Consider the following 27,929-nt stretch of genomic DNA (forward strand, 5'->3'; position numbering starts at 1 on the left):
ATGCTTCGAGCCTTTAGTCACACAAATGGTAGGTGTGTGTTCCATCATACTAAGTGTTGGCATCATCGTAAGTCTGTGCTGGCAATCCGGAGAGAAGATGTTAATGCATGGGAAAGAAGAGCACCTCTAGCCCCAAAGCATGTTAAAGAATTGACACAGATGGGATACAAGGTCTTGGTGCAGCCGTCAAACCGGAGAGCCATCCATGAAAAGGTAAAGTCCCATTTTGAGTTAGATAAGTAAAACTGTTGTTCGGTTATTAGCCACAGTACAGGAAAAATAATATTCAAAGCATATACACGAGAAAACATGTTATTAATTTTGTTGTTAAATGAGGAGTCATTGTGTCCTAGTGGAGAGAAAAAGGAGTAGTTTGTTTAGCCTTTTAATGTAATGTTGGCACATTGGTGGGTTTTTGGAGTTGTTTTTATTGTTTTCTTACCCTTTCAGCTGTCTCTGAATAAGTTCTAGGTGAATTCTTGGGAATTCATTTAACATTGGTGTTTTTGTCTTCTGTTTCTATGGAGGTAACACTAAAAGATATGCATATTTAAAAAAAAAAAGAGGAAGGACGAATCTGGCAAATCCCATTCCTGTTTCAATCCTGTTCCTCATGTAAAATGAGGAGAGAGGTTTGTTTTTTTTTTTTCTTGAATGCTGTGAGCTTCAGGACTGGGAGCTTTTACAGTTCTTGTAGCAGCAGTAATACTCTGCTGTAAGTTATCAGAGCCAACAGATAAAAATTTAGTGATCATATGCACATACCAACTTTTAATTAAACCACCAGGCATGGTGCTGGTTTTCACCAAAGCACAGATCACAATAGGTACACAACTGCGATATTGAAAGCTGTAAAGTTTAATATGTTTTTGAGATAAGGGAGAACAAAAATAATTTTTTATATGGAAAAACATTCTTTTAGAAGTTGCTCTTCAGCTTGGACTTAGTTTTACACAATTTTATAAAATCACATGTCATCAGTCAGATCAATTTGTCAGATTTCTTTAAACTTATTTCTAATTATTTCAGCACATTACAAAGGACTGTTCATTACCGCAATACTATAAGATACTTTAAATTTAGTAAAATACCCTTTCTGTAGTCTGTGAATTTAAGATGAAGGATTTTACTAGCACATAATTATGTTTTGGCCTTGTATACAATATAGGATATTAGCATGGAAATTCAGTTTGATATTTGATACCCCTTTTGATAGAGAGGTTTATGAACGTGTCACATGCAGTAAATTGTTTCTGCTTTGTATAATTATCTATTTGTCCTCTGTTCAGATTGCTTATGTGCTGAGATCTGAAGATGAAAAAAACCCAGAAAAATCTACTTTGATTTTTCTCTTTCATAGGATTACATCAAAGCAGGTGGCATTATTCAAGAAGATATTTCCGAGGCTTCCCTGATAGTAGGTGTGAAGAGACCTCCAGAGGACAAATTAATCCCTAAAAAGAACTATGCCTTTTTCTCTCACACTATTAAAGCCCAAGAGGCAAACATGCCCCTTCTGGATGAGATTCTAAGACAGGTAAATTGTGTCACAGCAAAGACAATTTGCTGTTAGCATGGGATGGATACTGAACTTAATGCTGAACTGTGATCGAAAGGTTGCTGCCTAATATGGTTACTTTCAGCACGCATACTTGTAGTTAGCTAATGAGGACTGTTTTCAGAATGCTTTCCTGGAGCTGAGTGTTTCTTGCTCAGAGGATCTCGTGCTTGCAGTGCTACTCTGTTTATGTGTGTAAGGCAGGTGAGTTGCGAGCACGGTATGCTCAGGAGAGGTTCATGCTGTGTGAGCACAAAGGCTTGTTGGGAAGTTACTAAGCTAAAGTGCGTATTGGTCATTAGAGAGGGAGGCAGCCAGTTCACTTGGAAATGAGCAGCCTCTTGGCAGAGGATGTGAATGGGTCTGCAGCAGCTGGAGCGGCATGTTGGGGAGCTCTGTGCCAAGAGTGCACGGGTAGTGCAGAGACTCTTTAAAACAAGCATTCAATGCAAATTTCAGGTTTTTATGTTTATCCTTAAATCTCGTTATGAATTATTTCCCTTTCTCATACATGCCCATCAGTCTTTATCACAAAGGATGACAAAGGCGTATGAAAAGGTAGTTCCTAGGAGGGCAGCGTGCCACTGACTGCATTCACTGAAAATTTTAATACTCAGTTTGCTATGTATTTTCAGGAAATTCGACTGTTTGACTATGAAAAAATGGTTGATCATAAAGGAATGCGAGTTGTGGCCTTTGGAAAGTGGGCTGGTGTAGCAGGTATAGTGCATAAAGTAAAGGCAGGCTTGCAACAAGTAACTTGTAATACTTCTGGTTGTCTGCGTTTCCTGAAAGTTGAAGTTTGCAATGCGTTTTTAACTGCATTTTTAACTCTTGCTTTTAAGAGCTTTTTTCCATTCTGTTTTGTGCTCCCTACTTTTGATGAGACTACATGTCAATTAGTCCTGTGGATTCCTGGCAAATGTACTATTTTATGTTGTCTTGAAGTCCCGTTTGTTTAGTCAACTATATTGACTAAATGTGAAGAGATCAAGTGAATAAGCTTTTGAAAGAAATGGCTGCTGTCAGTCCTGCGAGTTTGAATAACGTATGTTTGTCACTGTTATCCATCTACAGTGATTTTTGTGAGGCATGGTTCTCATTCCTTTCTACTGAACTTCAACTCTGTTTCTTCAGGATATTGTATTATCTCCTCCTTTGGAGTCTGGTGATGTGGATGCATCTCATAAAAGGATATCCGAATATTCAGTAGTGCTGCAATGCATAATGTGGGCCAAGAGCAGGTTTAAGGTCATGGCCTGCTGTTGAATTTTTCCTTCCCTGGTTTTATGTAGACTTTCTTTAGAAGTACAGTATTAATATTAAAACATGGGCAAAAATATCCAGGATGATTTTAGACTTCAGTCAGCCTCTGCAGTTTCTAACTGTGTGTATTCATAATTAACACTGATGATCTAATTTTTTTTTTTTTTAACAACAGGAATGATCAACATTCTACACGGTTTGGGATTACGATTTTTAGCCCTGGGACATCACACTCCCTTCATGGTAAGAGTATATGTGTATGTATTTCTCTTTAGCAAAATTACCTGTGGGCATCTGCTACTTATCTGCATTTCCATCTGAATATGGAAAATATCTTGATGGTTCTGTGCCTTTGATTGCAGCACATTGGGATGGCACATAACTACAGAAATAGCAGTCAGGCTGTGCAGGCGGTACGGGATGCCGGGTATGAAATTTCACTGGGATTGATGCCAAAGTCAGTTGGGCCCTTAACATTTGTGTTTACAGGCACTGGTAATGTTTCTAAGGTAAGAATTCATATGAAATGCTATATTATTTTTAATAGAACTTCTTGGCATTTGATACATATCAGGTTAAATTGGTTGATCGGTTCGTTTTGTTTGCTTGGACTTCATGTTTTCCTTTGCCTGTAAGAATTTTTAAGTACCATGAACTAATAATGCCTTTAAGATGAGATCATGCCTGACAAGGCTGACCACACTAACTTCTTACGATGAAAAATGTCTTAAGTCTTACTGCTCCTCTCTCCCACCTGCACGATTTTTGTCTCCCTCTCTCCCCTCTGTTGACTCTGGGCTCACCAGGTATGTTGAATTACCCCATTAAAGTATGGGAGAAAGAATTATTTTTACTAATCCTTGTTGAGTTTTTAGATCTGTTTTTATAGCACTAATTTGGCTTACAAGTGCTAGACTCTCTAAAGAGCTATTTTCTATGACACAGGTAAAAGGCTTACCCCTGTTTTTGTCAAAAAAGCTCACTTAACTAGGCTTCAGCTATAAAGTGAAGTCACTGCCTAAGTAAATGTGTGCTTTCTGGACAAAACGATGGTGTGTCTGAAGGGCCTGTGTTCTGTGATCACAGCTCGTTGGGAAAGTCATCTTGAAGTTCTTTGCCTTTAGAACAGCCTGGTTGGTGAGGAGTGGCTTCAGGGGTCTTCCCTAAAGAGAAGCTGCTCCTCAGAGTAGCAGCAAAACCATCTATTGTGGCTGAGTTGAGGCTTCCCAGCTCTGCCATTAGAAATACAAACCAAGCGTTGGATTATGGGTCAGGCATACTGCAGTAATGGGGAATGATGTAAATTCCTTGTACATAGAGCCCCGGCAGCTTTATTTTTGGTAAGTGGGGGTATACGTGAAACAGTTTGTACATCTCTGAAGATGTTCTCTGGCAGGACTGTCAAGTTGTGTGTGGCATTTTTATATCTGTTTTCATACCCACATGAGCAGTGTTACACTAGCTTTTTGTTCTCTGCTCATTCTGAATCTTACTTCATGGTTTACAGGGTGCTCAAGAAATGTTCAATGCCCTCCCATGTGAGTTTGTGGAACCACATGAGTTAAAGGAAGTTTCCAGATCTGGAGGTATGCTGTGACAATAAAGTGATTGAAAACACTGGAGCCCTTTTTGTCCAAGTATAACAGCTAATCTTTTATTTTACTTTTTTTTTTAACCTCAGACCTCAGAAAAGTCTATGGGACAGTGTTAAGTCGTCACCATCATCTTGTAAGGAAACGTGATGGACTATATGATCCAGTAGACTATGATAAACATCCAGAACTTTACATTTCTCGCTTTAACACTGATGTGAGCATCTCTTCTGTTCTTTTATGAAAGGTTTTCCACAGAATGTTGGTAGTTAGTACACCTTTGCGTATCCATTGATTGAGAGGGCATTCATTTAAAACACTAGACCAGGTGCTTTCAACTTCTTAAAGTACTAGATGAGAACATCAGGCATCTGTAACTTTCTTTGCAGATTGCACCCTACACAACTTGTTTAATTAATGGCATATACTGGGAGCAGCATACTCCTCGTTTGTTAAGCCGACAGGATGCTCAGAAGCTGCTGGTGCCAGTTAGATCTGCTGCTGGTGCAATGGAGGGCTGTCCTGAGTTACCACACAAGTAAGACACCGCAGTTTGCTCACTAACAGTTCTGCAGCACCATGATTAAGTCGTAATATTAGGCAGTTTCACCACAGTATCTACCAAATGATTTTGTTTCTTATGTTCTTCTTGCATGTTGCACAATGCCCCATTGAGTCTGCTTTTGTTCTTCTGTGCTTTGCAGTCTTGTTTTCACAGTTCGGAGTTTCTGAAAACATCAAAGTACAAACGATTGACAGGTATTGGCTGTCTTTCTGCAAAGGTAGTTCCGCCATTGATCCTTGTGCAGAATCTAATACAAACAGTGTGACATCTGGGAAATGTACCTACTGCACCATTATTGCTAGAAGTTTCTATGCCTGAGCAGAGTTTGTTGGTTAAGGTCTTCCCACCCTGTCATTTGGCTTGTGCAAGTTCAATAACTGTTCCTTAACGCCTCTGATTTCTGCAGCAGGTAGCAAAAATGCTTCACAACCCTGAATAGCTTTAAGGATGGAACATGGGGTGCAAATCCAGGGTTAGTCTGCTTTCAGTGCATGTGGGGGCCACACTTTCTCTAATAGCCCTTTGTAATAGTTCTCTGGGAGACTGGCCTGGGAATGGACTTGGGGAGGATATGGCAATGTATCCTGGTGAGGAAGCAGGTGTTTGTCTCTTCTCTGCCCACTCTTGACACCTTTCTTTCACTCACATGACAAATAAAGAATTTAAGTGTTAACCTTGAGTGAAGCCAGAGTTTGTAAGTTAGGCTAATGAATGCTCCACCTGCACCAGCTATCTGTGAACTGAAGGGAGGCAGCACCTTCTTTAGGTTTCGCTTTATGATGACAAAGTTATTCTAGTGCAGAACTGCCCAGTGACAGCTTGAGGGAATTGGTAGATGGATAATGAATGGGAGGTGTTGGCAGCCCGTGGAGTACAGAGGAAAAATGATGGATGAGTGCATTCTCTTGGTCTTTGAGAAGCTGCACATGAAATCTGGATCCTGTTGATGTGAATGGAACTCTTAGGACTGCAGTAGGGCCAGATTCCTGTTACATTTCTGGATGTCGTTGTTTGTGTTGGCTTCTAAATTGGTTAAGATGAATGAAACTACAAATCTGGTAGATCTTCTCACATTTCTTTTATTCCCTGTTCACTTGTGATCTTTTATACCTATGTTTCTTAGTAAATTGGATAATGCTCTATCCATTTGCCTTTTTTGTTTAATCGCCTTAGACTTCTGGCCATATGTGACATTTCAGCAGACACTGGAGGATCTATAGAATTTATGACAGAGTGTACAACAATTGACAGTCCATTTTGTATGTATGATGCTGACCAGCATATTATTCATGACAGGTGGGACAGCCTTTAATTTTTACTGCTTTCCTCTGTAATTTGTACAGTGAAACATTATATTGAAAAATCATGCATTTAAAACACTTCTGAAAGGTGGTACCTTTCAGGTACCATGGAGAAGTAGTTTAGAAGAGCTGTGTTCTCTCTTTCAGTGTTGAAGGCTCTGGGATTCTGATGTGTTCCATCGACAATCTGCCAGCACAGCTTCCTATAGAAGCAACAGAGTACTTTGGTGATATGCTTTTCCCGTATATTGAAGAGATGGTAAGGTCTTATGTATCCAACAAGAAGGTAAAAGACTCGGACTTTAGTCTGCTTGTTTGTTGCTTTTCTGGTCTCCTGTATACATTTAAAAGGAATCTGCTGTAGAACATAACTGACTTTGTACTTCAAAAAAAGAAAAAACCTTTCTAAGTCTCGAGGCAATACTTCCAAAAAAGCAACATGTGAATGAAACATTAGTGACCTGGATGTCTTAGGGATTTGTCAAGAACATTTTCTGTAGGCAGGAAACAGGCTCTGGCAGGTAGTTCATTGCTCCTGGACCCTGCAGGAGACGTCTAAATCTGATTTTCTTGGGGGACTCAACAATCCCTTACAATCAGACTGCTGTTTGAATTCTTGTATTTGCATAAAAGTCAAATGACACTGATCAGGGCCAGGAGAATTTCAGCTCTGCAAGATACTGGTATTGTTGCATGCATTTTAATGTCGGTTAATATCTTGATGTTTTACTTTGGAAAAAAAAACTGTGGGAAATAAAATGACCTGATTTGAAATAATTTATCTCCATAGCTGTTATCAGAAGGCTCAGAACCTCTTGAAAACCAGAATTACTCGTCTGTTGTTCGAGATGTAAGTTTTGCAATTTGGCACTCTGCTTGTCATCTTCTGCTCTAAAACGTACAGGTATAAAAAATCCTCAAAATTTGTTTCATGTATTTCTAGGCAGTGATTGCATCCAATGGCTCACTGACAGCTAAGTATGAATATATCCAGAAACTGAGGGAGAGCAGGTAATATCTAGCTTCTTAAAGTTTATTTGGTTCAGGATTTAAAAAAACCCACTTGTCTGTATTCTATCTCCCCTTTTGCATTTATTTACTCTTGTGTTTTGGTGGAATACTGCTATTTTGCACTGTGTCTAAGTGTTGCCTAGCTTGATGATTTCCTTTTTTCTTCATGCACATTACCTAAATCATTAACATGTGTTGTTAGCAACTTATATTGAACTTGAGAAAGTGGTCATTTTTCTCTATCTTATGTTATGAAGACTGTTTTACCAAAGGCAGAAAACAGACACGTCAGTATTATTCTGTTACTCCTTACCCTTTTAAAACGCATATAACATACAGTCGTTTGAAGGGAATGGCTGAAAGGAAAAGGCTCTCTAATATGCCTTGAATCTAGTTCCCTCCGGTTTGGCTCAAGTGCTGTGCTGTATAGCATTGTTCTGTGACTGGATGTATTCAGGAGCCCCTGTGAGACTCTCAGACTTTTCATTATATTCCTATAGTTACAGCTTTAGCTACCACTTGATCCATACCCTGTCTCAGTAGTTATCCACCAGCGGTAACGTGAAAGAAGTAGTACTGAGAGGATTAAGCTAACAAAAGTATAAATAACCTGGATATCCCTTCCTCTTGCTCCCTATTATTAACAAACAGCTATAGTTTACCTATGGAAAATGTTAATTTGAGAATAAGTGGGTACCTCTGGCTTCATGTTCATGGTCAATGCCAACTGTTCTGTATGTCGTATAAAAGTTGAAATTGATCTGACCACAAGCACTGCATGCAAAAAAGCATAGTGTGTTGACTTTTGCATGCAAAACTTGTCCAATTTCCTTTGGAAAGTTTGGGAGTTCTGGTTATGAACTTGTGCGTAATGAACTATGGGTGAGTTTTCCAACCAAAATAACACGCTGTTTGCCTCTCAAGGACTTCAGCTTACAGTGACTTTTGTTGTGTGCTGTTTGGTGGACCACCTCAAGAGGCTGTCTAACAAATTTTTTATTCCTCACACAGCATGATGATCTGGCTTTTTTTTTTTTTTCCTTTCTCCATAATCGCTTGCATGGTCTTGTGTGAACTACCCTGAGAAATCTGGAGACTTCATTCTGAAGGGGGTTTTTGTGGGTAGATTTTTGATATTTCTGCAGACATGTGATGTTCATTTGTTCCTTGGTGTTGCTCGCTTAGCTGTCAGAAAAACAAGACCTGTTAACAATACTCTTATTTACTTTGCAAACTTTGGAGATAATGCAAATGAAAGCAGGGATTTTACTGCTTAAGGTGTGATGGTTTAGCTAGAGGTAGGCTCTTGTTTAGAGCCTGTAGGAATTATGTGGCTTGTGTATTACTCTAACAAAATATTATGCTGTGTCTAGTTTAGTTTCTAAGGGCTCTATTTAGACTAATTGCTTATACCCTTTGGAAGTCCAAGAACATTTCAGACATAGGATAGCCAGACTGTATAAGCTGAACTGTCTTTGATGCCATTAGAATGCAAGAGCAGTTTGGTTTACTGAATCCTTACCTTTTTACCTTTTTCTTTACCTTTTTTTTTTTACGTTTACTTGCTTCACACCTGCTACCGGTTCCTCATCCACAGCTGCAATGGCGTATCCCATTAACACTGTAGACGTCTAAATATTGCTGTTATTTGTTCATAGATTAACATAACTGAATTATTTAAACTTGTATGTAGAGAATAGGCATCATCTGAAATGTTCTTTTCTGGAACTGTGTAGATTCTGTTCCCACTCTTAATGGGTCATTTGGCAGCTCATGTTTGTGCCTGTCCTAGAGCAGACATGCTGTGTTTGATCCAAGTGTGACCTCATTCTAGACACTGGAAAAGTTTTTAATAAATGTGATAAGAAGTTTGATTGCAAAATCCAGCTTCCTTTCGTATATGAAGTCTCCCCTTGTTGCTCCAAGCTCCTGCATACCACTGCTGCTCCCTAGAAGTAAAGGGTAGAGAGGAATTCTTTCTCTTCCCTTGCCCATCAGGGTGTAGCTGTGGAAGAAAATGTTCTATTAGAGTTGGTAGTAGGAGGAGGAAGGTCCTTGGGTTTGTCTTAGGAAGGGATATGATTGGCTTAGGAGGCTTTCTGTGGATGGATTAAATAATGATTTAACTTTTAAAAAAAAATCAAATCTGTAAAACTTGCATGAAGGTCAAAATGTACAGTAATCTATAATAATAATTTAGTTAGAGAGGTGATACATTGGTGCATCCCATTCAGACTTAATGGATTAAAAAGAATGACTTTTAAAAGTTTAATTAAGCCTAAAAGTGGAGGAGGAGAGGATGGAACATCTGGAATTTTGCACAGTAATTCATGCTTTACAAATACTCAGACACAGTTAGTAGGCTGGAATGTGCTTCAGGCAGATGATGTAGATGTATTTGGTATTGATTTAACTCTCTTCACTCAGGGTAGTATTTCAGTGCTATTGTTTGAGACTTTGTTCCCCCAAATGTACTTGGGTACTTCATGCCGTGCTTTGTATCATGCAGTCCTGCTCTTGTCATGCTATTAGGTATTGCTCTGGCAGGCTGCAACACTGTCCTTCATTATTATGGCCGTTTTTCAACTGAAAAAACACAACTGAAAGTTGACTTATGGATGCTATGTGGAGCCCCAAAAAGGTCTGAACCAAACATTATTTAGTAGACATATGGTTAGTCCTCTTCTAGGGACAATAGCTTTAAGCAAAGTGGACATGATCTTGTCAGCTATAGGTCAGGACAGTTTCTGTGGTGTAATCCACAATGCAGTATATGACTGTGGGAACTTTCAGTAGGTAAAGGGGAAATTGAAGAACTTGCTTATACACTTATGAAGTTTCCTGTAAGTCTGTATCTTTGAAGGTCGTACCTATTTGTTGACATCTGTTTTCAGGGTATGGGATAAGAAAAGCCAAACCTCAATCCCTATTACTTAGGTTAAACAATAGGGCAATGAACAGCTTCCTTTCCTTCAACAATAAGAAGTGCTTTAGGAATTTTTTTTATTTGCTAAATAGTTTTTATCTCCATAATGATGATACTTTAGACAAACAGTTTTACAATCCTAAGTTTACAACTTAATGCAAATCTAAGCTAAAAGGAAAAATAATTATAAACAACCAAAATGTGTTTTCCTACTATAATTTATACATTTATGAGAGCATATTTCAACAACTGCTGAACTACGTTGTTCTCATTGGCAAAAAGAAATGCAAAATCTGATGGTGGTTGGAACACTCTGGTTTTGAAATCTGAGTTCTTGTCTGCAAACAGAATTTCTTAATTGGGCATTAACTTTTATTTGATTTTTATTGACTATCATGTTCCTATGAAGGACTAATATGAATCTAGTATAACTTTCCTAAAATATGCTTTCACTAGCATGGTTTTGTGTACTTTAACAGTTACCTGTGATGTAAAGGCAGAAAGGCAGAGCCTGGAATCCCTTTCTGACAGCCCAAGATGACATAGCTTGGCGGTCCTCAAGTAATCAGATTACAGTAATTTGACCATTGGGAAAAACACAGTGACAATTTGAGGAAAAATTTCTTGAACAGCCAGGAGCAATTGGAGAAGCGGTGCAGATGTTGATGGATTTCATTATGTTTCTGTTAGAGGAAAGAAACTAGAAGTTATGCAGCAGAACATGCAGGAAGCAGTACTAGGCAGTGGTTGCCCAGTCTTGGGTTAGATAGCCAGGAACTCGGGTCTTGGTTTGAATAGAGCTCTTGGTTTGTAGACATACTAAAACATACTTGTTCTGTTAGCTTTGACATCTTACAGTTTCCTTGTTCTGTGTGGTTTTTAATTTTGCCTGTAACACCTCCTAGGGAACACGCTCAGTCGCTGAAGATGGGTAATAAGAAGAGGGTTTTATTGCTTGGATCTGGCTATGTTTCTGGCCCTGTACTTGAATATCTCACTAGAGATTCCAACGTTGACGTCACAGTTGGTATGTAAGACTGCTTGCTTTTCATTGAAAAATTATGTCTTATTTAAACCTGCTAGTGTGGCAGAACCTTTCTCGTAAGTAATAAATGGATCTGGTTCTGAGATAAAGAAAATCTTTGTTGTTATGCACAGCAGAAAAGGATTTTTTAGGTTTCTGAGCATTTTGAGTTTATAGAATCGATTTGAAAATGACATAGCCACATCAAAAGTTTGCTGTTTGCATGTGTAGCCTATAGGGAAATTAGAAGTATTTTTCCTTCTGAACCTGCTTTGGGCTTGGGATTGGTTTCGTAGCTAGTCAGTCACTTTTGTTGGTGCTTGGCTGTGTTTTCAGCCTCACAAAACAAGAAGATGAAATTGTTTTTATAGACATCTCTGTGGGTGAAGCCTCTGCTGTTGTTATAAGTGGTACTGTGGTGGTAAACCTTCTGACCCTGACCTTCCCATCAGCCCCATATGCTTGCTTGTTTATTCCTCTGTTGTGGTTTTATCTGTAGCATGTTTCAGAAACACTTTTCTTGCCCTTGATGATGACTAAAATCACTGATTCTGTGATTTCAGATTTAAAGCTCAGGCTGTATAGCCTGAAAGATACTTTGCTGGGAAGTGGTTTCCTTTAAAACTTACAGTTTTATTTCTGTTGATTTTTGTTGTTGTTATTGTTGTTGCTTTGGTTTGTTTTTTCCCTTTATGCTACTTTCATACTTGGCTGCTTTTGCTACCCTTTGCAGTGATAACCATAGTACTTCTAACCTCTGGGAAAAGATTTACTAGGAAGAAGAGGGGAGCTCTAAGGAAGCTGCACCCTTGTTATTAGCACTGCCTGATGTGGTCAACAGGGAAGGATTACAGCAACGTGCAGTGTCCATGCCCTCGTCATCACAGAGGCTGCATCTAGTCCCTGTAATACAGTAGCAGTAAGGGAAAAACAGGTGAACTGGAAGATCTGTTTTGCCAAGCATTGAGCAAACATAGCAGGTGCCTCTTATCTGGGGAGCTTAAAAACATGCAGTTTCTACAGTGTACACAAAAAAAAAAAGCTCAGAAGGAAAGAGACTGTCCTGGCTTTGGCTGGAATAGAGCTGTTTTTTCTTCCTGATGGCTGGTAATAGTGCTGTGTTTTGATATGAGAATAACGTTGATAACAAAGATGTTACTTTTCTAATATTTGACAGCAGGCAGGTAGATGAAGAAAGCATAAAATGCACATTGCAATGCCATGTTTGGTGCCCCATTGTTAGGCTACACCACTTTAAATCCAAATGATGAAAATCTTAACTGGGAAACCTTTGTGTAATCAACTTCTTTTGGTTTGAATTTGTAGATAATTTTGCCTAGCTTTTTTCTCTCAGCACAAGTTGATTAGTAGGGTATGGAGAATCACCCTCTGGCAATGTTTATTTCCCATTGACTTTGGAAAGGCCATAACGAAATAAGGCCCTAAGTTAGAGGCACAGATGCTTTTAATTCTCTGTAAGCCTGTGCCCCACCTGCTGCCTTCATTGCCCGCTTCTTTCGCCTGGCTGTGTTCCCATTGCTGTCCTTGTGCTGGCAGCATGGTGAGCCAGGACAGGAAACCAATTTGCTTTCAGTCAGATGCGGCAAATACCGGTTGTTTTAACCTGGCTGCCTTTTTCAGTTCTGCTTTCCTTATAATGGTAAGTGCTGATTGCAGTAGGAGCAAGATAATAGGAAGGAACAAGTGGAGGCAGGCAGCGACTGGATTTCACCCTTTTAGTGATAATATTAGCGTATGCAGGATTGGTAGGACTAAGCCATAGGTAAATATTGAAACTAGTCAGATTGAATCTGGGTCTTTTAGTCATATTTGGCCTAAGCAAAAGCTTAATGTTTTTATCTTTGTTATGTTAAAAATGGTGAATGATGTGAATTGGTTTTGTTTTGAGCTGTTAAGCTGTTCTTGGCTATAAATAGGAATTCTGTTAAAATGTACTGAAACAGAGTCTTGAAAGATTTCTTTTTTTAACCAGATTTATCTATAAATGTATGGCTATGTGGAATGAGGGATGAGGTAAGCTTTTCTGGGCCCGTGCTTGTTTACTGAATTTGTTAGTTAGCTGTGTTGAATTTCCATGTACATCAAGACCTTAAAACTAGTTAAGGTTTTCCTGTCTCGCTTAAGCCAAGCACAGCCTGAAAAAGAAAAACGAATTTTCCTCTGTGGACCTTTTCTCCTCCTAGACTTCTAGTCAGCTTCTTGCTTTTCAATGAAGTGGTCTGTGCATTTGCGGAAATAGCTACTACCATCAAAAAGTGATTGAACACTTCAGCTCTGCATTTATTTGGATGCTAATCCAAAACCAGTCTACTTTTAAAACACAATTTTTCCAGTACAATCTTTCTTCAAGAGTCAGTACAACACAATATTTCATTGAATTGGGATACACCAGGCATGCCTTTTCTGTATTTCTGTGTGAAAGTCAAAGAAAGAACAAAACCTCTGCCTGTTTCAATGCTATTTAATTATGCTGTTTCACATGAGATTGTAAACCTGCGAGGAAAGGCACTTTTTGGGGTAGACAATTATTTTTTATTTTTCCCCTACCTTTCTAGTTGTACAGTGTTTCTCCAGAAAATTGATCAGCTCATGAATGCGTATAGTATTTAATACATCTAGGACCATGATGCGAGTTTCTGGCATTCTAGTTTTCTTCTACCCCTTGTTCTGCCAAGCAGACCACTGGATGACACTCTTAAGTCAGGGTCAGTAGACCCAAGGGGTGATGTCCCCTCCAAATCAAAATGTGAATATCAAGTCTATTGTGTGATTGTCCACAAAAGAAATAGGGAAAAGAAAAAGTGCTGCTTGGTTTCATAGTGGTGTATGTGCGATGTCATTGAGTTCTTACTCATTATTCCTACTTGGTTCTCTTTCTTTCCTTTTTAAAATTTTTCATTTGTCTGATCCTTTTGACTTGCTACCCCTAACAGTCTTTCCACTAATACTCTATCTCCAAAAAAAATATTACTGGTCTGCCTGAATGGACTAGTGGTCCTTTTGACTGGGTATAGTAGAGCTATTGTTATATTTTTCTGCTGGTCATCTTTATTTTATTTTCCCCAGACTTTCACGGTAGGATCATTGTTCTAGTTCAGGTGAGCTGCCTTCTCCTATATCAATAGAAGTGTTTACTACAGCTCTTGCTGCTTTCTTGTGATCTTTCTCTGAAACTTTTCTTGAGCCTGAACGTACACATCTAAGCACCCTTTTGTGTGACTGGTTTTTGCATTCTTTGTCCTCAAACACTTTCTTTAATTGATCTGCTTCTAGATCCAAGATAGCAATGCACTTCTAAGGATTCCAAAAGAATCTGCTTTTATCCTTCCATCAGTGGTTTGGTCATTTGTTCTCTGAAAACTTTGAAATGTCTTTTTCAGTATGTTTTGACACTTACCAGAGAGTGGCAGGTGTTAATCTGAGATATCAAAGACTGAACCTCCAGTATGTATGTTTTTTAAAACCTAGAATATAAAATAACCACAGGTTTTTATGAGGGGAGAGAGTTAAAGACATGGGAGAATGCTTCTGGGGTGGATCACAACCTTGCCTAACCTATAACACTATAAAAGTGTTGAGTTTTTGTAACTAGTTAATGACACTTGAGTTAATGAGATGCATTCGTTCAGCAGACTTTTTTCACTTTTTCTAAAAAACACCTAAGTGTGAATATGTGCTTCTTTCTGTTTAGTTTATCTGTTTTCCCACCATACAAGTACTCAGTTACCTGCCAAACGTAGGCAGTGCTGCTGTAGAAAACCATGCTGGGAGGACATGTGCATGTGATGCAAGTGAGCCAGTGGGTTCTGGGGTGTCCTACTGCACAAAGATAGGTTTAAGAGTCCTTTTTCTCATGTTCTAGACCTCCTTCTTCATAGAGTGGAAGAGAAGGGAGATGACTTCTAGTTTTGCATAAATAATTTGTGTGACCTAATCTGCTGATAGGAAAACTGCAGTTAAAACTTCTATTAATTTTAAGTACAGCCACAAAGTTGCTAATTGGTTACAAGCCTGTTCTCAATTTGGCAATGAGTTGTTCTTTACTCCTGATAGTAAGTATTCTTTGTAGATTCTTTTTCTTGAGTTACAACTGCTATGACTTGACACTGGCAATTGATAATTAAGTTGACTTTGGTAGGGGAATAAGGTGCTTTATGCCTGATTTATCTTTAACTGTTAGTGAGGGAAAACATCCATGCAACTGCTTCTCTTTGGGAAGAAGGAGGTGCATGTAAGGCACAATTATACATGGGTATGCTTTGGAATTACCTTCATCTTTAGGTAACAGTTGATGTGTTTTACTTTTAAACCAGCATCTGTCATGAAGGAACAACTTGAACATCTGACGAAAAAGTACAGCAACGTCACTTCAGTTCATATGGATGTCATTAAGCATGAGGAAAAGCTGTCCTCTTTGGTGAAGAAACACGACCTTGTGATCAGGTCAGAATTCTGTGTAAAACGTGATAGGCTCAACCCTAAGTCATGTTGCTGCTTTCTTCTAGTTCACTGACCTGATAACGTTTTTTTTTTTAATGCCTAAGAACTGGCATCATATTTTTGTATGTAAATAGTTGTAACTGGCCAATGCCTTCTCATGTAGCGGGGCATCAGGACTTTCAAATGGGCTTTGACTGTAGCATCTTTTGAGAAGTGTTCGCCAATTAAGTGGACAGCTGCCTTAGCATGAGGGACCAGTTGTGTCCACCAGCATGTGTCCCCCTGCGATCAAATTTTGCACGTTTGCAAAATTCTGACATTTTTGTCATTTCTTCTGAATATCCCATTGAGAAAGACCTCTTTCCAGGTATGAAAACAGGGGAGGAAAGGACTTCATAGTCCTTGCCATTTTGTCCCTTTTGCCACGGATGTCATGAGTGTTGTTTCCTTTCCACGTAGAACATGCTTTTCACAAAGTACTTCAGCGAGATCATTGTAATGCAAGCTCTCTCAAGGATGGTTTTACAGTTTTGCATCTTCTAAACCTCCAGCTTGCCTGTGTAGAAGATGGCCTTGAAAAGAGGTCAGTGGTTTGTTTTTTACAGAGAGAAGTGTGACAAAAGATGCTGTCTAAAGAATGACTCCCCTATTGTCCGGCGCCCTGTTCTGAGTGCATACGACAATGCTCTTCTGATAGGGTAGCATTTCACTTATGTAGGTATAAAACTGCTCAGGGCAAGGCAGGTATGACTTGCATTTCGTTTTGCACTTGGTTGCATTTACTTGAGCTCTTTTGTAGGCATACAAAAAGCATTTGTGAGTGTCTTTCCAGTGACAGCATAAGTGACTGGTTGGATTTTGATGTTGCATAATTCTCCTTCATTTGTAGTTTGCTGCCTTATTCAGCACATCCTTTGGTTGCCAAGAAGTGTATTGACAACAAAGTGAACTTGGTAACAGCCAGCTACTTAACACCAGCTATGAAAGAACTCCAGGAGAGGTAGGTATGAGAGTGGCATCTCCCTGGTGTTGCTTCCTTCTTTAGTGCACTATCTGGATAGTTTGCAGTCCCTTACTCCTGCAACACTTGCTGTGGATTACTGTTTTCTGCATTCTTTCTCCTTCCCTTTCTGTGATGGAGGACTAAGTACCTTTCCCCAAAATTGCATGGTTGTGGCAGAGCGGAGAAATGTGTGCATACCCCAGTCTGGTCAGACTAGTGCTCTAAACACTGGAACATACTGTTAGCCATGCCCCAACTTATTCCATGTTAATGTGCCTTGCCCTCTCCTCTCAGACCTGTTAGGATGTTTGAGCTGGGCTGGTGTTTGAGCTGAGCAGGTAGGCTGTCCTGTTCTACCAGTGACAGCAAGCTTGTTTGTCATCCTTTGCATTCCCCTAATAAAAACTCATTATTGTATCTACAGTAATGTCCTCCTTCATGCCACCTTCTTTTGGCCAACTATATTAGCCTCAGACTGGTGACAGTTCTAACTGTTCTAATGTTTCTGTTGTCCCACTGATTATATGATTTGTAGTTGTTTTGGGCATGGAGCTTCATCTAGGTGCTTCTCTGAGTCATGGTACTGGAAGCTCTGAAGTAAATTCCAGTGAATGAGATGTGAATTGTACATGCTGTGTCTCTATAAATGATAAAACAGAGAAAGCTAGACAGGTAGAGGATGAATGTCACACGCAATGAAGGAGATTTAGGGGCCTCTCCTCCCCTTCTGGCTGTGATGCCAAGAGGTCATATCACGCTCTTAATAAAATAAAAAATACAACAGTTCTCATTTGTGGGGGCGGGGGGGAAGAGATTTTGAAAATAAATCATCTCAGTTTGTGGTGATAAGTGAGTTGCTCTGGGAGATTAGGCAACTGTTAAAAAAAGAAAACCTAAATGCTTGTAATTTGGGCAAGTAGGCCTCTCAATCTCTCTCCCCCACAGGAGCTATTTAGGGCAATTATGACTAGCCCTGTGCTATCCTCTGCATAGTATAGCACTGTATAGGAGAATCTGGGATACGGAGTAGCTGGTAGGAATTTCTTTTTCCACCAGCTGCTAGATGTTGCAGCAACATAAGAGAAACCAAGGTTGGAATGATTCCTAAGGCAACTGGCACTGTTCAGGTTTTGACATCTGCTTCTTTTTTTTCCCCCACAAGCTGCAGACATAGCCCAGAATTTACTGTGTTGGGGAAAGTTTGCTGTGCCTTTGGACGGATTTCCTGAAAGAAAGCCCCATAATAGCAAATATTCTGACAGCTCTGCATTTCTGTTATTTTTAGTGTAGAAGCTGCTGGTATTACAGTTATCAGTGAAATGGGTTTGGATCCTGGTCTTGACCATATGTTGGCAATGGAATGTATTGACAAGGCAAAAGAAGTTGGTGCTACGGTAAGGTTGGCAGGTAGTGCATAGTTCTGCCAAGATTCTATTAGTAAAGTTGTTCCTTTAAGACCAACCAGTATTTGGGCATATCGCTGATGTGTAACAGACTTTGGACACCTTACTTCTTCTGATGCTTGGAATTTGGTGTCAACTAATCCAGTTGGTGAGACCATCGACTAAGATGGCTTTGCCTCAGTTTGTGTTTTGGTTTCTTCTCCTTCACGGGCAGTGCCTGCAGTGTGACAGCTTGACACTGTTGCTCAGTGAAATTCTTTTGGTTTCCCCTGTCCACTGTAGGTCTTCTGATTTGGCCCATTTGGGGGATTACATCAACAGAAAGTGGAAGAACTAATGGGGATTCTGCAGGGTAGCTCTGTACTGTTTGCATCCTGGTCTGTCTTCTCTTCATTGTTTTTCCTGTGGATAAATCTGACAGGTTGTATCCTACACTTCTTTCTGCGGTGGCCTGCCAGCTCCAGAGCACTCTGACAATCCTCTGAGATACAAGTTCAGCTGGAGCCCACAAGGAGTGTTGCTGAATACAGTTCAGTCTGCTACGTATTTAAAAAATGGAGAGGTGAAGTAATCCTAACATTTCCATTCAAAGACAAAGAACGTGGTATTGGGCTAAAGAGGGAACTGAGATTTGTAAGGTGCTATGTTCACTTTCAAGACGGTGACAGTCAGTTCCCTAAGCAAGTTGCATACATCACTTAATCCTATGTTTGGAGCATGATGGTGCGCAGCTGCTGCCAGCTTAATGCTTACTTATTATATTGAATCTGGTTGCAAAGGAGGAGCATGTTCTAATGACTAAAGCACTGGATAGAGGTTGGTGTTCTGGGTTCAGCTTCCATTCTGGTTGTGTGTTGCTTTTTCCACTTAGTTGCCCTGTCTTTGGCTCTGTGGATCAAAGGTGAGAGTGCTTTTCTTTTCCTACTTGCTTTTCTGTCTAGTCCTGTTTGTAAACCAAAGCTTCATACAGCTTCATTCTGTACTTGCACAGTGTATAGCAGAACTCTTGATTTCTTTTTCTTTTGGTGCAATCTGTAATACCAATAGCCTACTGAGTGGGTTTTGTGAAAGTGTACAGTGCTTTCTGATGTGTTTTATATAAGCTCTGTTTTACTGTTTGTGCAGGAGTCACTAGAGTAGACTTAACCTAGCAAATGTCACTGCATCTGTTTTATAGGAAGATCGTAACTGATTTGTGCAAAGCTATTGCAAGCCATTATCACATTTCTGCTTTCCAGTTCTATCTGTTTGATCGCTGCCGCTTGCCCAGAGTAGTTACTGAGCAGGGGCTCTTCAAATGTCAAGGAGATTGCCTTGTATAACCACTGTGAAGTTTAGCTAATTATCTACACTTTTTGATCTGCAAAACTGAGAAATCTTTTGAGATGTTTTATTGTGACATTTTGGTGCTCTAGTGTTCTTATTGGAGTAAGAAAGGAGAAATTCAGAGATTGTACGTTGGATCATTATTTTAAAAGCAATGACACATAGTTAAAAGTTTCAGATGAAAGAGTCTCTTGGAGAATGTGAAAATGTCTCCTATTTAATTCTGACCTGGTTCACCCATTGCTAGGAAAAATTAGATCATGCATATGAATGACTAATGAGAGCACTATGTGAGCTTGTCAGTAAATTGTGCAATTTTTCCTCCTTGCCACTAAATCCTTAGCTTGTCTTTGGCTCTTGTGCAGGGTTCTTCCACACTAGTGTCTTGCCTGACAAACAGTAATCTTTCAGCATTACTGCAGACTTCATTGCTTTAGTCTTTCTTCTAGAAGGAAGCCTTGCCCCTTTGCTCACAAGTCACAAAATGAGTTTGTATTGTTGCTGCATAGCATATCTGTGCATCAGCTGCTTGAAGGAAGCAGGGTTCAAGGCTTTGGTTGGGAGTGATAATAGAACTAGTCAGCCTTATTTTGTTTTTCTTCAATGGTGCATTCTTACTGTGCTTTGTAGCTGCAAGTAAAGATAGACCTAGGCAGCAATTTTATATCAGTGTGATATCACCTGATTTATTTTAATCTTAAAAAAAAAGAAACAAAACGCCATCCTTATCTTTACATTTGCCTTCTCCTCCCCCATAAAAAAAGAGAATAAAAAATTGACCAAAAAGCGGGGAGCCTGTGGGCAGAATCTCCCTTCACACTGGTGTAGTTTGAGGAGGTGCTCCAAAATTATGCTAATGTAAGTGAAATGGGAACCTGTGGCTTTAATATAAGTGCAGCAGAAATTAACAGTGTGTGTGAGAAGGATTTGGCTTGTTTTAGCCCTTTGATTAGTAATGGCTGACATAGTGCATGTTCTTCCATCACAGGAAATGCTTAAATGGCTTGTGTAACTGCTTAAAAAGGCAGATTGGGCTTTTATTTGCACCAGAAACACTAAGCATATTGAGCATGCTTCATCTTTTCTGTTGTAAAATAAATTAAATAACACTGCACCAAAATAATATTCTGTTGTTTCACAAAATTTAGATTATCAATATTCCAGCTGGAGGAGCATTACTTGATTCTGTTACTCCGATGGATTTTTTCCCAGGATTAAATCTTGAAGGTTTTCCTAACAGAGACAGTACAAAATATGCTGAGCCGTATGGTATTCAGACAGCTCACACTTTGTTGAGAGGCACCTTAAGATACAAAGTAAGTTGTTGTTATTAACTATTGTTTTCCTCAGGAGATGAATGTTGTCATTTCAAGAAAACTCTGTTTTTAAAAGTCAGCCTTTTATAGCTCTGTACTTGCTATTTGTCAGCTCTCCACTATTCCAGCTGAGAGATAATTGAAAGTGTGTTCCTCATTTTTTTTAATGTAGCCTTACTTGGCTTGTTTAACAGGTGTTTTTTGCAAACCAGAAAAATAGGTTTACTTCTTTTAGGCAGCTGGTCAGTTGGCTTGCATATTGTTTATCTGTTGGGTTTTTTTCTCTCTGGCTCTGTATTTGGTATCAGATTAATAGAAGACTAAAAAAAATAAATAAATCTGATAGGTTTGTGTGATGTGTGTTGCTGTTATGTGTTTTTAAGAATGGATCTATTCTCTTAAAGTTGATAAAACATATCAACTTGCAATTTGTTACTTATATTACTATGAAAAACATAATGTAAAAATCTTACAGAAAATTACAGTCTTCCATCAAACTGAGAAAGTTTTTCATTCAGTAACTGGAAACCTTGAGTTTGAGTAGCTTTAACAGTTTGATCAGTTAAGTAAAATGTTAAGAGATAAATGTGTTTTCATTCTGATGGACTCTTCTCCTTTAATTCATTAGGTGCACAAAGCAGAATTAACACACAATATTTTTTCTTTGAGATTTCTTTTTTTGTTATTTTGTTGGTCAATATACATTAAGAAGAAATAAACCTAAAACCATACTGAAGGCTTGAAAAAGCATTTATGGATGTCGTGATATGTCTGTTGAGCTAAGGTTTATGTCAAGGTTTAAGTTGTTGTTTTGTATGCGGCTTGAGGAATCATGTGTATATCCTTTCCCTCTTAATTCCTCTGTTGCAATACAACAGGATTTTTTCTTTATTTGTTGGAAGGAGGGTTGCTTAGGAAAAGAAAATGGAAGGCCTGTGTGGGGGTATAGGCGTTACAAATTGCAATAGCTCTCTTGTTCAGAAGCTAGAAATAAGTGGAAGGTATCTATCTTGTCATGAAGTCTTAATATGACAGTATCTACTCTTCCATTTCATGCTTGGTAAAATTTTCTTCTTTTGTATAATTGTTAGCAAAAGGAAGAGCAAAAATGTCAGGGTGACATGAAGAGTTGTTAGCAGTGTGCTGCAGGAATGATGTTTCTGTAGTTTGTGCTGTTTTCTTAACCCCCAAAGCAGGTCCATCACTTTGGGTTAGAGTGATGTTGGTAGGGTTGTATGGAAGAGCTCGCCATACCTCTACCTGCGTGGTACCTACATAGAATCATAGAATCTTTGGGTTGGAAGGGACCTTTAAAGGTCATGTAGTCAACCCCCCCTGCAACAAGCAGGAACATCTTCAACTAGATCAGGTTGCTCAGAGCCCTGTCCAACTTGACCTTGAATGTGTCCAGGGATGGTGCTGAGCAGGGCAGAAGTTGATGTAGACCATTTGCACATGCGGCTCTGTTGCAGAGCAGAAAGCAATGCGTTCAGTGCAGAGGCTAACACCTCCTCGGTGCCTTTTTTAGAGGAAGTTCAGGTAGCTAATGGAGTCTATTTAAAAAGAGGTGTCACAGAAGGATCTCGCTGAAAGGCCATCTGGGCTGATAACCTAGTGCTGGTGGAGGTGGCTCCTAACTATAATTAGCCCTCTTTCAGGGTGCTTTATTTCCACCATTCTGTTTTTTACATTGTTTCTAGTCTCTTGCATGTAGCTGTTTTAAGGCATCCAGCAGCTGTGTGGGAGTGTTAACGGCATACAAACAAAACTAAGCGGAAACCGGTTGAGAGTTCTTTTATTGTGCAGCCTGTTGCAGCTTTTGCAATTCCTTTTAAATATTATTCCACTGCTGTCCTGGTTGTCTCTCTGATATTCCTGAAGGAAAGATACAAACACACAGGATTCTTATCTTTAAAGTCAGTTTATCTGATGTCCATACAATCACACAGGTGTAAAACTGGGGTGAACCGAGTTCAGCGTTGGGCGCTCTGTTCAGTAGTTTGTTTCTGGGCCAGCTGGCTGACAGAACCCCATCGGTAATGACGTGCCAGAGTGTGAACTAGTGCTGGCCGGCTTTGTCAGTTGATCTCATGAACTAGTGCTACTTGCCAGGGAAGTATTGATGGCAGAATAAGTCATTAAAGAGACTATTGAAAAAGTAGGGGGTGGAGTGGAGAGGGGCTGGGAAAGGTACCACTCTGTAGCAGTAACCCTGCTTGCATCGTGTTACTGTGGCTGTCTTCCCATGGGAGTAACGCTTAACACTACCATGGTTGTGTCCACCACTGCATTCAAACCAAGGAGAAATACCTCAGTTTCAAGTGATGATTATTTTTAACCATGTTATTCTTTTATTTTCAGGGCTACTCCAAAACTATGGGAGGCTTTGTAAAACTAGGATTAATTAACCCGGATCCTTATCCGTCACTAAGCTCAACCACACCACCTTTAACCTGGGTGAGTTACTCTGATTACTCTGCCTTTTCTCCTCTGTTTTCTTAATGTTTTTGTTAGTGCTAGGCTTGGATCAGCAGATCCATTGCTTAGCAATGGAAATCTTGTATGGCATCCTGGTATTCTCTTGCTTTTTGTTCCTGGAAATTAGGAAGATTTTCTTCAGCAGGAATGTCATACGGTGCTGGAACAGGTTCCCCAGAGAATCTCTGGAGTCTCTGACACTGGAGGCTTTCAGGACTCAGCTAGACAAAGCCATGGCTGACTTGAGTGCTGCTGGTACTGCTGCTTCAAGTAGGGTGTTGGGCTAGATGATCCTGAGAGGTGCCGTACAGTATTTTTTTATGAATTGTCTTAAATCTTCTGTTAGTCAGAATCCAACCCTCAGTGCTGTGAGTTTGCAGTGTCCATATTGGTACTGGCCCATGATCTTCAGTGTAAAAGTATTTTTTAGGGCATCAAGAAGTAAGAGATCATGCCTAAACATGTATATTAATTTTTTTTTTCTGTTAAAACTGTACAAGCATTTTTTTTCTCTTCTGTTATACTGCTTTTCTGTCTTGCTTACTGATGCCTCAATTCATCTTATTCTCAGCCAAGATATGACTCCTATGATGTGCTGCTGTTACATTTGCCAATCAAAGTTTTGGTTGTCTTTGTGGGCAAAGCAGAGAATTTAATATTTCCATATGGTGTAAAGAGAGATGATTTGACAAACACCTTATTATTTGTTAGGTCTGGTTGTCTGTCTTCTGAAAAATTTTTCTTCCATGTTGCAAACCCCTGAGAGAGTAACTTCGTTTACTACTCAGATGAACAAAATTCAGATCTTCCTCCTGTTTCCTTCCTTGTGCTTTTATCAGCTTTAAACTGGAAAAAGACACCAGGCTTATGCTGTGTGATGGTCTGAGGAGAGCACAATATTTTTCTGATGATGTCATTATTTCAAGTTAAGAATGTCTTGAGTGTTCTCAAAACCAGAAGAGCACAAGGTGAAGAGGCCCAGTGTCCCTTGTGTCTGACTAACATACAGCACTGATCATCTTCCTAAACTCCAGGAGTTTTTGGGCTGCTGTATGGGAATTACTTTTTTTTTTTTGAGATTACTTTTGTCCACTTTCAATTTTAGGGTTGATATCTTCAAGTTTTCTTTGCAAAGATGGTTAGAATTTACAGTCCTTCTAGCCTCAATGAATTAAGTATACAGTGTCATGTAATCTGTGAAAATAACTATAAACTCAGTAGTCTCACTGCAAACCTTGTCTCAGCAATGTTGTTACATCTTAGTACTTTCCCTTTATCTACTCTGCCTGAGGAACAGAGGAGATAGGCTAACCTGAGCTTCTAAACAGACTCTGCAGTTCTTGCTTGCTTCACATCTTGTTCATAGCTCCGTTTATTATCCATCTTGCTGTGAATGAAACAAGCCATAATTATCATAGAATGTATACAGGGATGGGGCATCTGCCACCTCTTTGGGCATCTAGATAGCACAAAAAGGCCTTCAGATACACACAGAAATCTTCAGAAAGCTTTTTGGTAATATTCCCAGAGCCGCCTTTGCCTCGTCAGTCTCTTTCCTTCCCTTTGAAAGGGATGTTCTTCATTTCTAGACCAGCTGAAATCCTTAAGTTCCTGACTGGCTGTCTCCAGGTGGTTTCTCTTTCACTCTAACATCCTCCCAGTGTTCCTTGTTTATGCAGATTTCTGTGTTCTTTCTTCACTGCCAGAGGAAGGGATAAGACTAAAAAGCAGGGGGAAGCAGCTGAGTGGTGGGTTACAGAGTGTTTTAGGAAAAGGTGACTCCTATTCTCACTTGTTGCGATTAAAAAATCTTAAACTTATCTCACTTTCCCTGTGTGCATAAGCTGGCTTCTCTGAAGTTGTGGATGTTAACTGAGCTTAGTGGAGCAGTGGGTTCTTGAAACCCTGACTGAAAAGGGGTGGGAACAGATGTCAGGCCTTCAGGAACATTTTTTCTTTTATTTTAATACAGAAAGAGCTCATGTGCAAACTGGTTGGAATTAAGCCGCCTGCTGAGTACCATGTTCTTAAAGAAGCTGTATTTAGCAAACTGGAAAAGGACAAAAGTCAGCTGGAAGCAGTGGAATGGTAAAATGTTCTGGTGATTTTTAAAGGTTTTTAAAAAAAACCCAAACAAAAATTTTTCAATTCTACCCATTTTGGTCCATGTTGAAACCATTAAACTGGTATGCTGAACAAGCTGGAAATTACAAAACTGAGACTAAGCTCTTGATAGGCAATGATATAAGTCTGTCACATTTTTTTTCTGCCAGGCTAGGTTTACTGGGAGATGAACTAGTTCCAGCAGCAGATTCCATCGTGGGGGCTCTTGCAAAGCACATGGAGATGAAGCTGCCCTTTGGTATGTGAGAAATTGTTTTTCATGGCTTTGAGTGGAACAAGTCAATATCTCTTATCAGCCTTAATTAGGTTAGTTTGTTCACTTTCATTAAAAAACCTTCATGTTAGGTTTTTAATGTCTTGTGATATTCTCTACTCCTCCAATTTATCATTTGCTTTCCCTGTTACATTTTTAGTTTCATCTTAATATTCTGTCCTTCCTAATAGTCCCTATCTTAAGTCATTTCCCTGATATATGTGCTGTGTATGCACAGTGCCTTGCTCATCAGGAACCTCATCTTGATATGATTGAAATACAAGGAATGAATAGTTTGTGTGCTTTTCTCTTAGGCACTGGAGAGAGAGATATGATTGTTATGAGAAATGAAATCGGTCTCAGGCATCCTTCTGGTCATTTGGAAGACAAATTTATTGATCTGGTTGTCTATGGTGATAACAAAGGATATTCTGCCATGGCTAAAACAGTAGGATACCCCACGGCTATTGCAGCTAAGATGGTTCTAGATGGTAAGTGGCTGTTCAGGCTTCAGCAACAGCCTTTCATCACTCTGGATCTTCCTGTCTGTAGAAGGCAGATGTGTAGTGTTTCTGAAATATATATAGATTTGTGTGTGTTTTGTTTGGTTTTTTTTTTTTAAACGTAATCAAACTTTTCCTGTCTTCTTTACAGGAGTTTTTTTATATCTGCATGTTTGGATGTTTCAGTGACTCTTCTTAACTTCTTAATCTATAGAGAATTTCAGTAATTTAATCTTAAGTGTTTCACTGGTATAGAGGGGACCTTGGTTATGGCAAATTACCATTGATTATGCCACAGTGAAGCAGGCTAAAATATACCTGTGCTGAACAAACTAGTGACTTCCACTGCAACTTTCTGGATTGATCAAATTTGATGCTTGGGCCATATTACCTGATGATGTTATGTGTATATATATAAACAGGCAGACTCTGCCTAGTCATCACCATGTTTAAGGAAATAGTGTTCATTCTTCTCCTGACTAACTGAAATGAGCAAAAAATTTGGTTTTGTTTTTTTTGTCTTTTCTGTAACTTAAAAAACCAAAAAACCTAAATTTTTGAAGTTTAGATGCTCTTAACCTAATCACAGTTTCACAGCTCTATGAATTAAATTCAAGCTGTGTATGCTACTCTTTCAAACTTTTTTCCCCTGTTCTTTGATACAGTACTGCTGCTGTGTGAGAACATAATGCCAAGGTTGGTAAATGTGCATATATATATATATGTAAAAATCTAAAAATTAAAATTTATATAACTGCAAATGGATATTTTTACTTGTGGTGGGTTGACCTTGGCTGGCTGCCAAATACCCACCCAGCTGCTCTTTCCCCTTCCTTAGCAGGACACGGAGGGGGGAAATAAGATGAAAAAGCTCATGGGTTGAGGTAAAGACAGGGACATCACTCACCAGTTATTGTCACAGGTAAAACAGACTCAACTTAAGGAAAATTAAGTTATTGCCAATTAAAAATAGGTTTGTATAGTGAGAAAAAAAGACAAAACACCACCTTTGCCTTCACTTCTATTTCCCCAGTCTGAACTTCACTCCATTTCTGACTCCTCAGCCTCTTGCCTCTGCCCTGAGCAGTGCAGAGGGATCAAGAATGGGGGCTTGTGGTCAGTCCATAACAGTTCCTCTTTGCTGCTCCTTCTTCTCACAATTTTCCCCTGTTCCACCATGGTCTCTCCACGAGCTTCAGGGAGAGGGTGGACCACCCCCTCCCTGCTCCTTCTCCGACCTTGTGTCACAGGGCTGTTTCTCACACTTTTTTCCTCACTCCTCACTGCCATGCAGCGCTTTGCCCTTTCTTAACTTTGTTTTCCCAGAGGCGCCGCCATCTTGGCTGCAGGGCTCAGCCGCGCCCTGTGGTGTGTGGGTTGGAGCCCGGGGCAGCCCCGGCCGCTCCTCACAGAGGCCTCCCCGCAGCCCCCGCTGCCAAAGCTTTACCAGGTAAACCCAGTACAGCACTTAACACTTCTTTTTCCTACTTGTATCTCAGGTGAAATAGATGCCAAAGGTATGGTTATACCATTGACAAAGAAAGTTTACAGACCAATACTTGAACGTGTTCGGGCAGAAGGCATTGTGTACAGTACTCACAGCGTTATCAAACAGTAACTGGAAGCAGTGGATTGACTTGGATTTTGGCTTTGGTTTTTCCCTCCCCGTTAAGAATCTCAATTTGGATCAGCTGAAGGCAGCACCTGCCGTTTCACACACAAATGGTGCCTTCCATAAAACTGGTCACCTGATTTTGATGCAGAAACTGTGGATATCCAGATGCATGAATTGTGGTATTTTCCTCTTAAAACTGTTATG

The 27,929-nt window shown here is 39.6% G+C and overlaps 1 protein-coding gene across 1 annotated transcript; it reads left to right on the forward strand.

Annotated features, from left to right (window-relative positions):
* AASS (aminoadipate-semialdehyde synthase) lies at nucleotides 1–27,728 on the forward strand. The gene is made up of 23 exons (XM_010286455.1): nucleotides 1–213; nucleotides 1,361–1,537; nucleotides 2,194–2,278; nucleotides 3,000–3,067; nucleotides 3,187–3,333; nucleotides 4,332–4,410; nucleotides 4,506–4,633; nucleotides 4,806–4,954; nucleotides 6,155–6,277; nucleotides 6,430–6,541; nucleotides 7,073–7,132; nucleotides 7,226–7,293; nucleotides 11,125–11,246; nucleotides 15,578–15,707; nucleotides 16,594–16,704; nucleotides 17,993–18,101; nucleotides 18,532–18,672; nucleotides 20,585–20,752; nucleotides 23,114–23,209; nucleotides 25,203–25,318; nucleotides 25,504–25,592; nucleotides 25,922–26,098; nucleotides 27,610–27,728. Exons 1-23 carry the CDS (start codon nucleotides 1–3, stop codon nucleotides 27,726–27,728), a joined length of 2,787 nt encoding a protein of 928 aa, XP_010284757.1.
* Nucleotides 27,729–27,929: the final 201 nt, after the last annotated feature.

The sequence above is a fragment of the Phaethon lepturus genome, unplaced genomic scaffold (genome assembly GCF_000687285.1).
Source record: "Phaethon lepturus isolate BGI_N335 unplaced genomic scaffold, ASM68728v1 scaffold22384, whole genome shotgun sequence".
NCBI lineage: Eukaryota > Metazoa > Chordata > Aves > Phaethontiformes > Phaethontidae > Phaethon > Phaethon lepturus.

What these genes read in the sequence shown, in the direction of transcription:
- AASS (XM_010286455.1), top strand. Translation starts at nt 1, where the DNA reads ATGCTTCGAGCCTTTAGTCACACAAATGGTAGGTGTGTGTTCCATCAT. An exon ending in GCACTGGTAATGTTTCTAAG is followed by an intron (nt 3,334 to 4,331) that starts GTAAGAATTCAT and finishes CATGGTTTACAG; the next exon opens with GGTGCTCAAGAAATGTTCAA. An exon ending in TTTCTCGCTTTAACACTGAT is followed by an intron (nt 4,634 to 4,805) that starts GTGAGCATCTCT and finishes CTTTCTTTGCAG; the next exon opens with ATTGCACCCTACACAACTTG.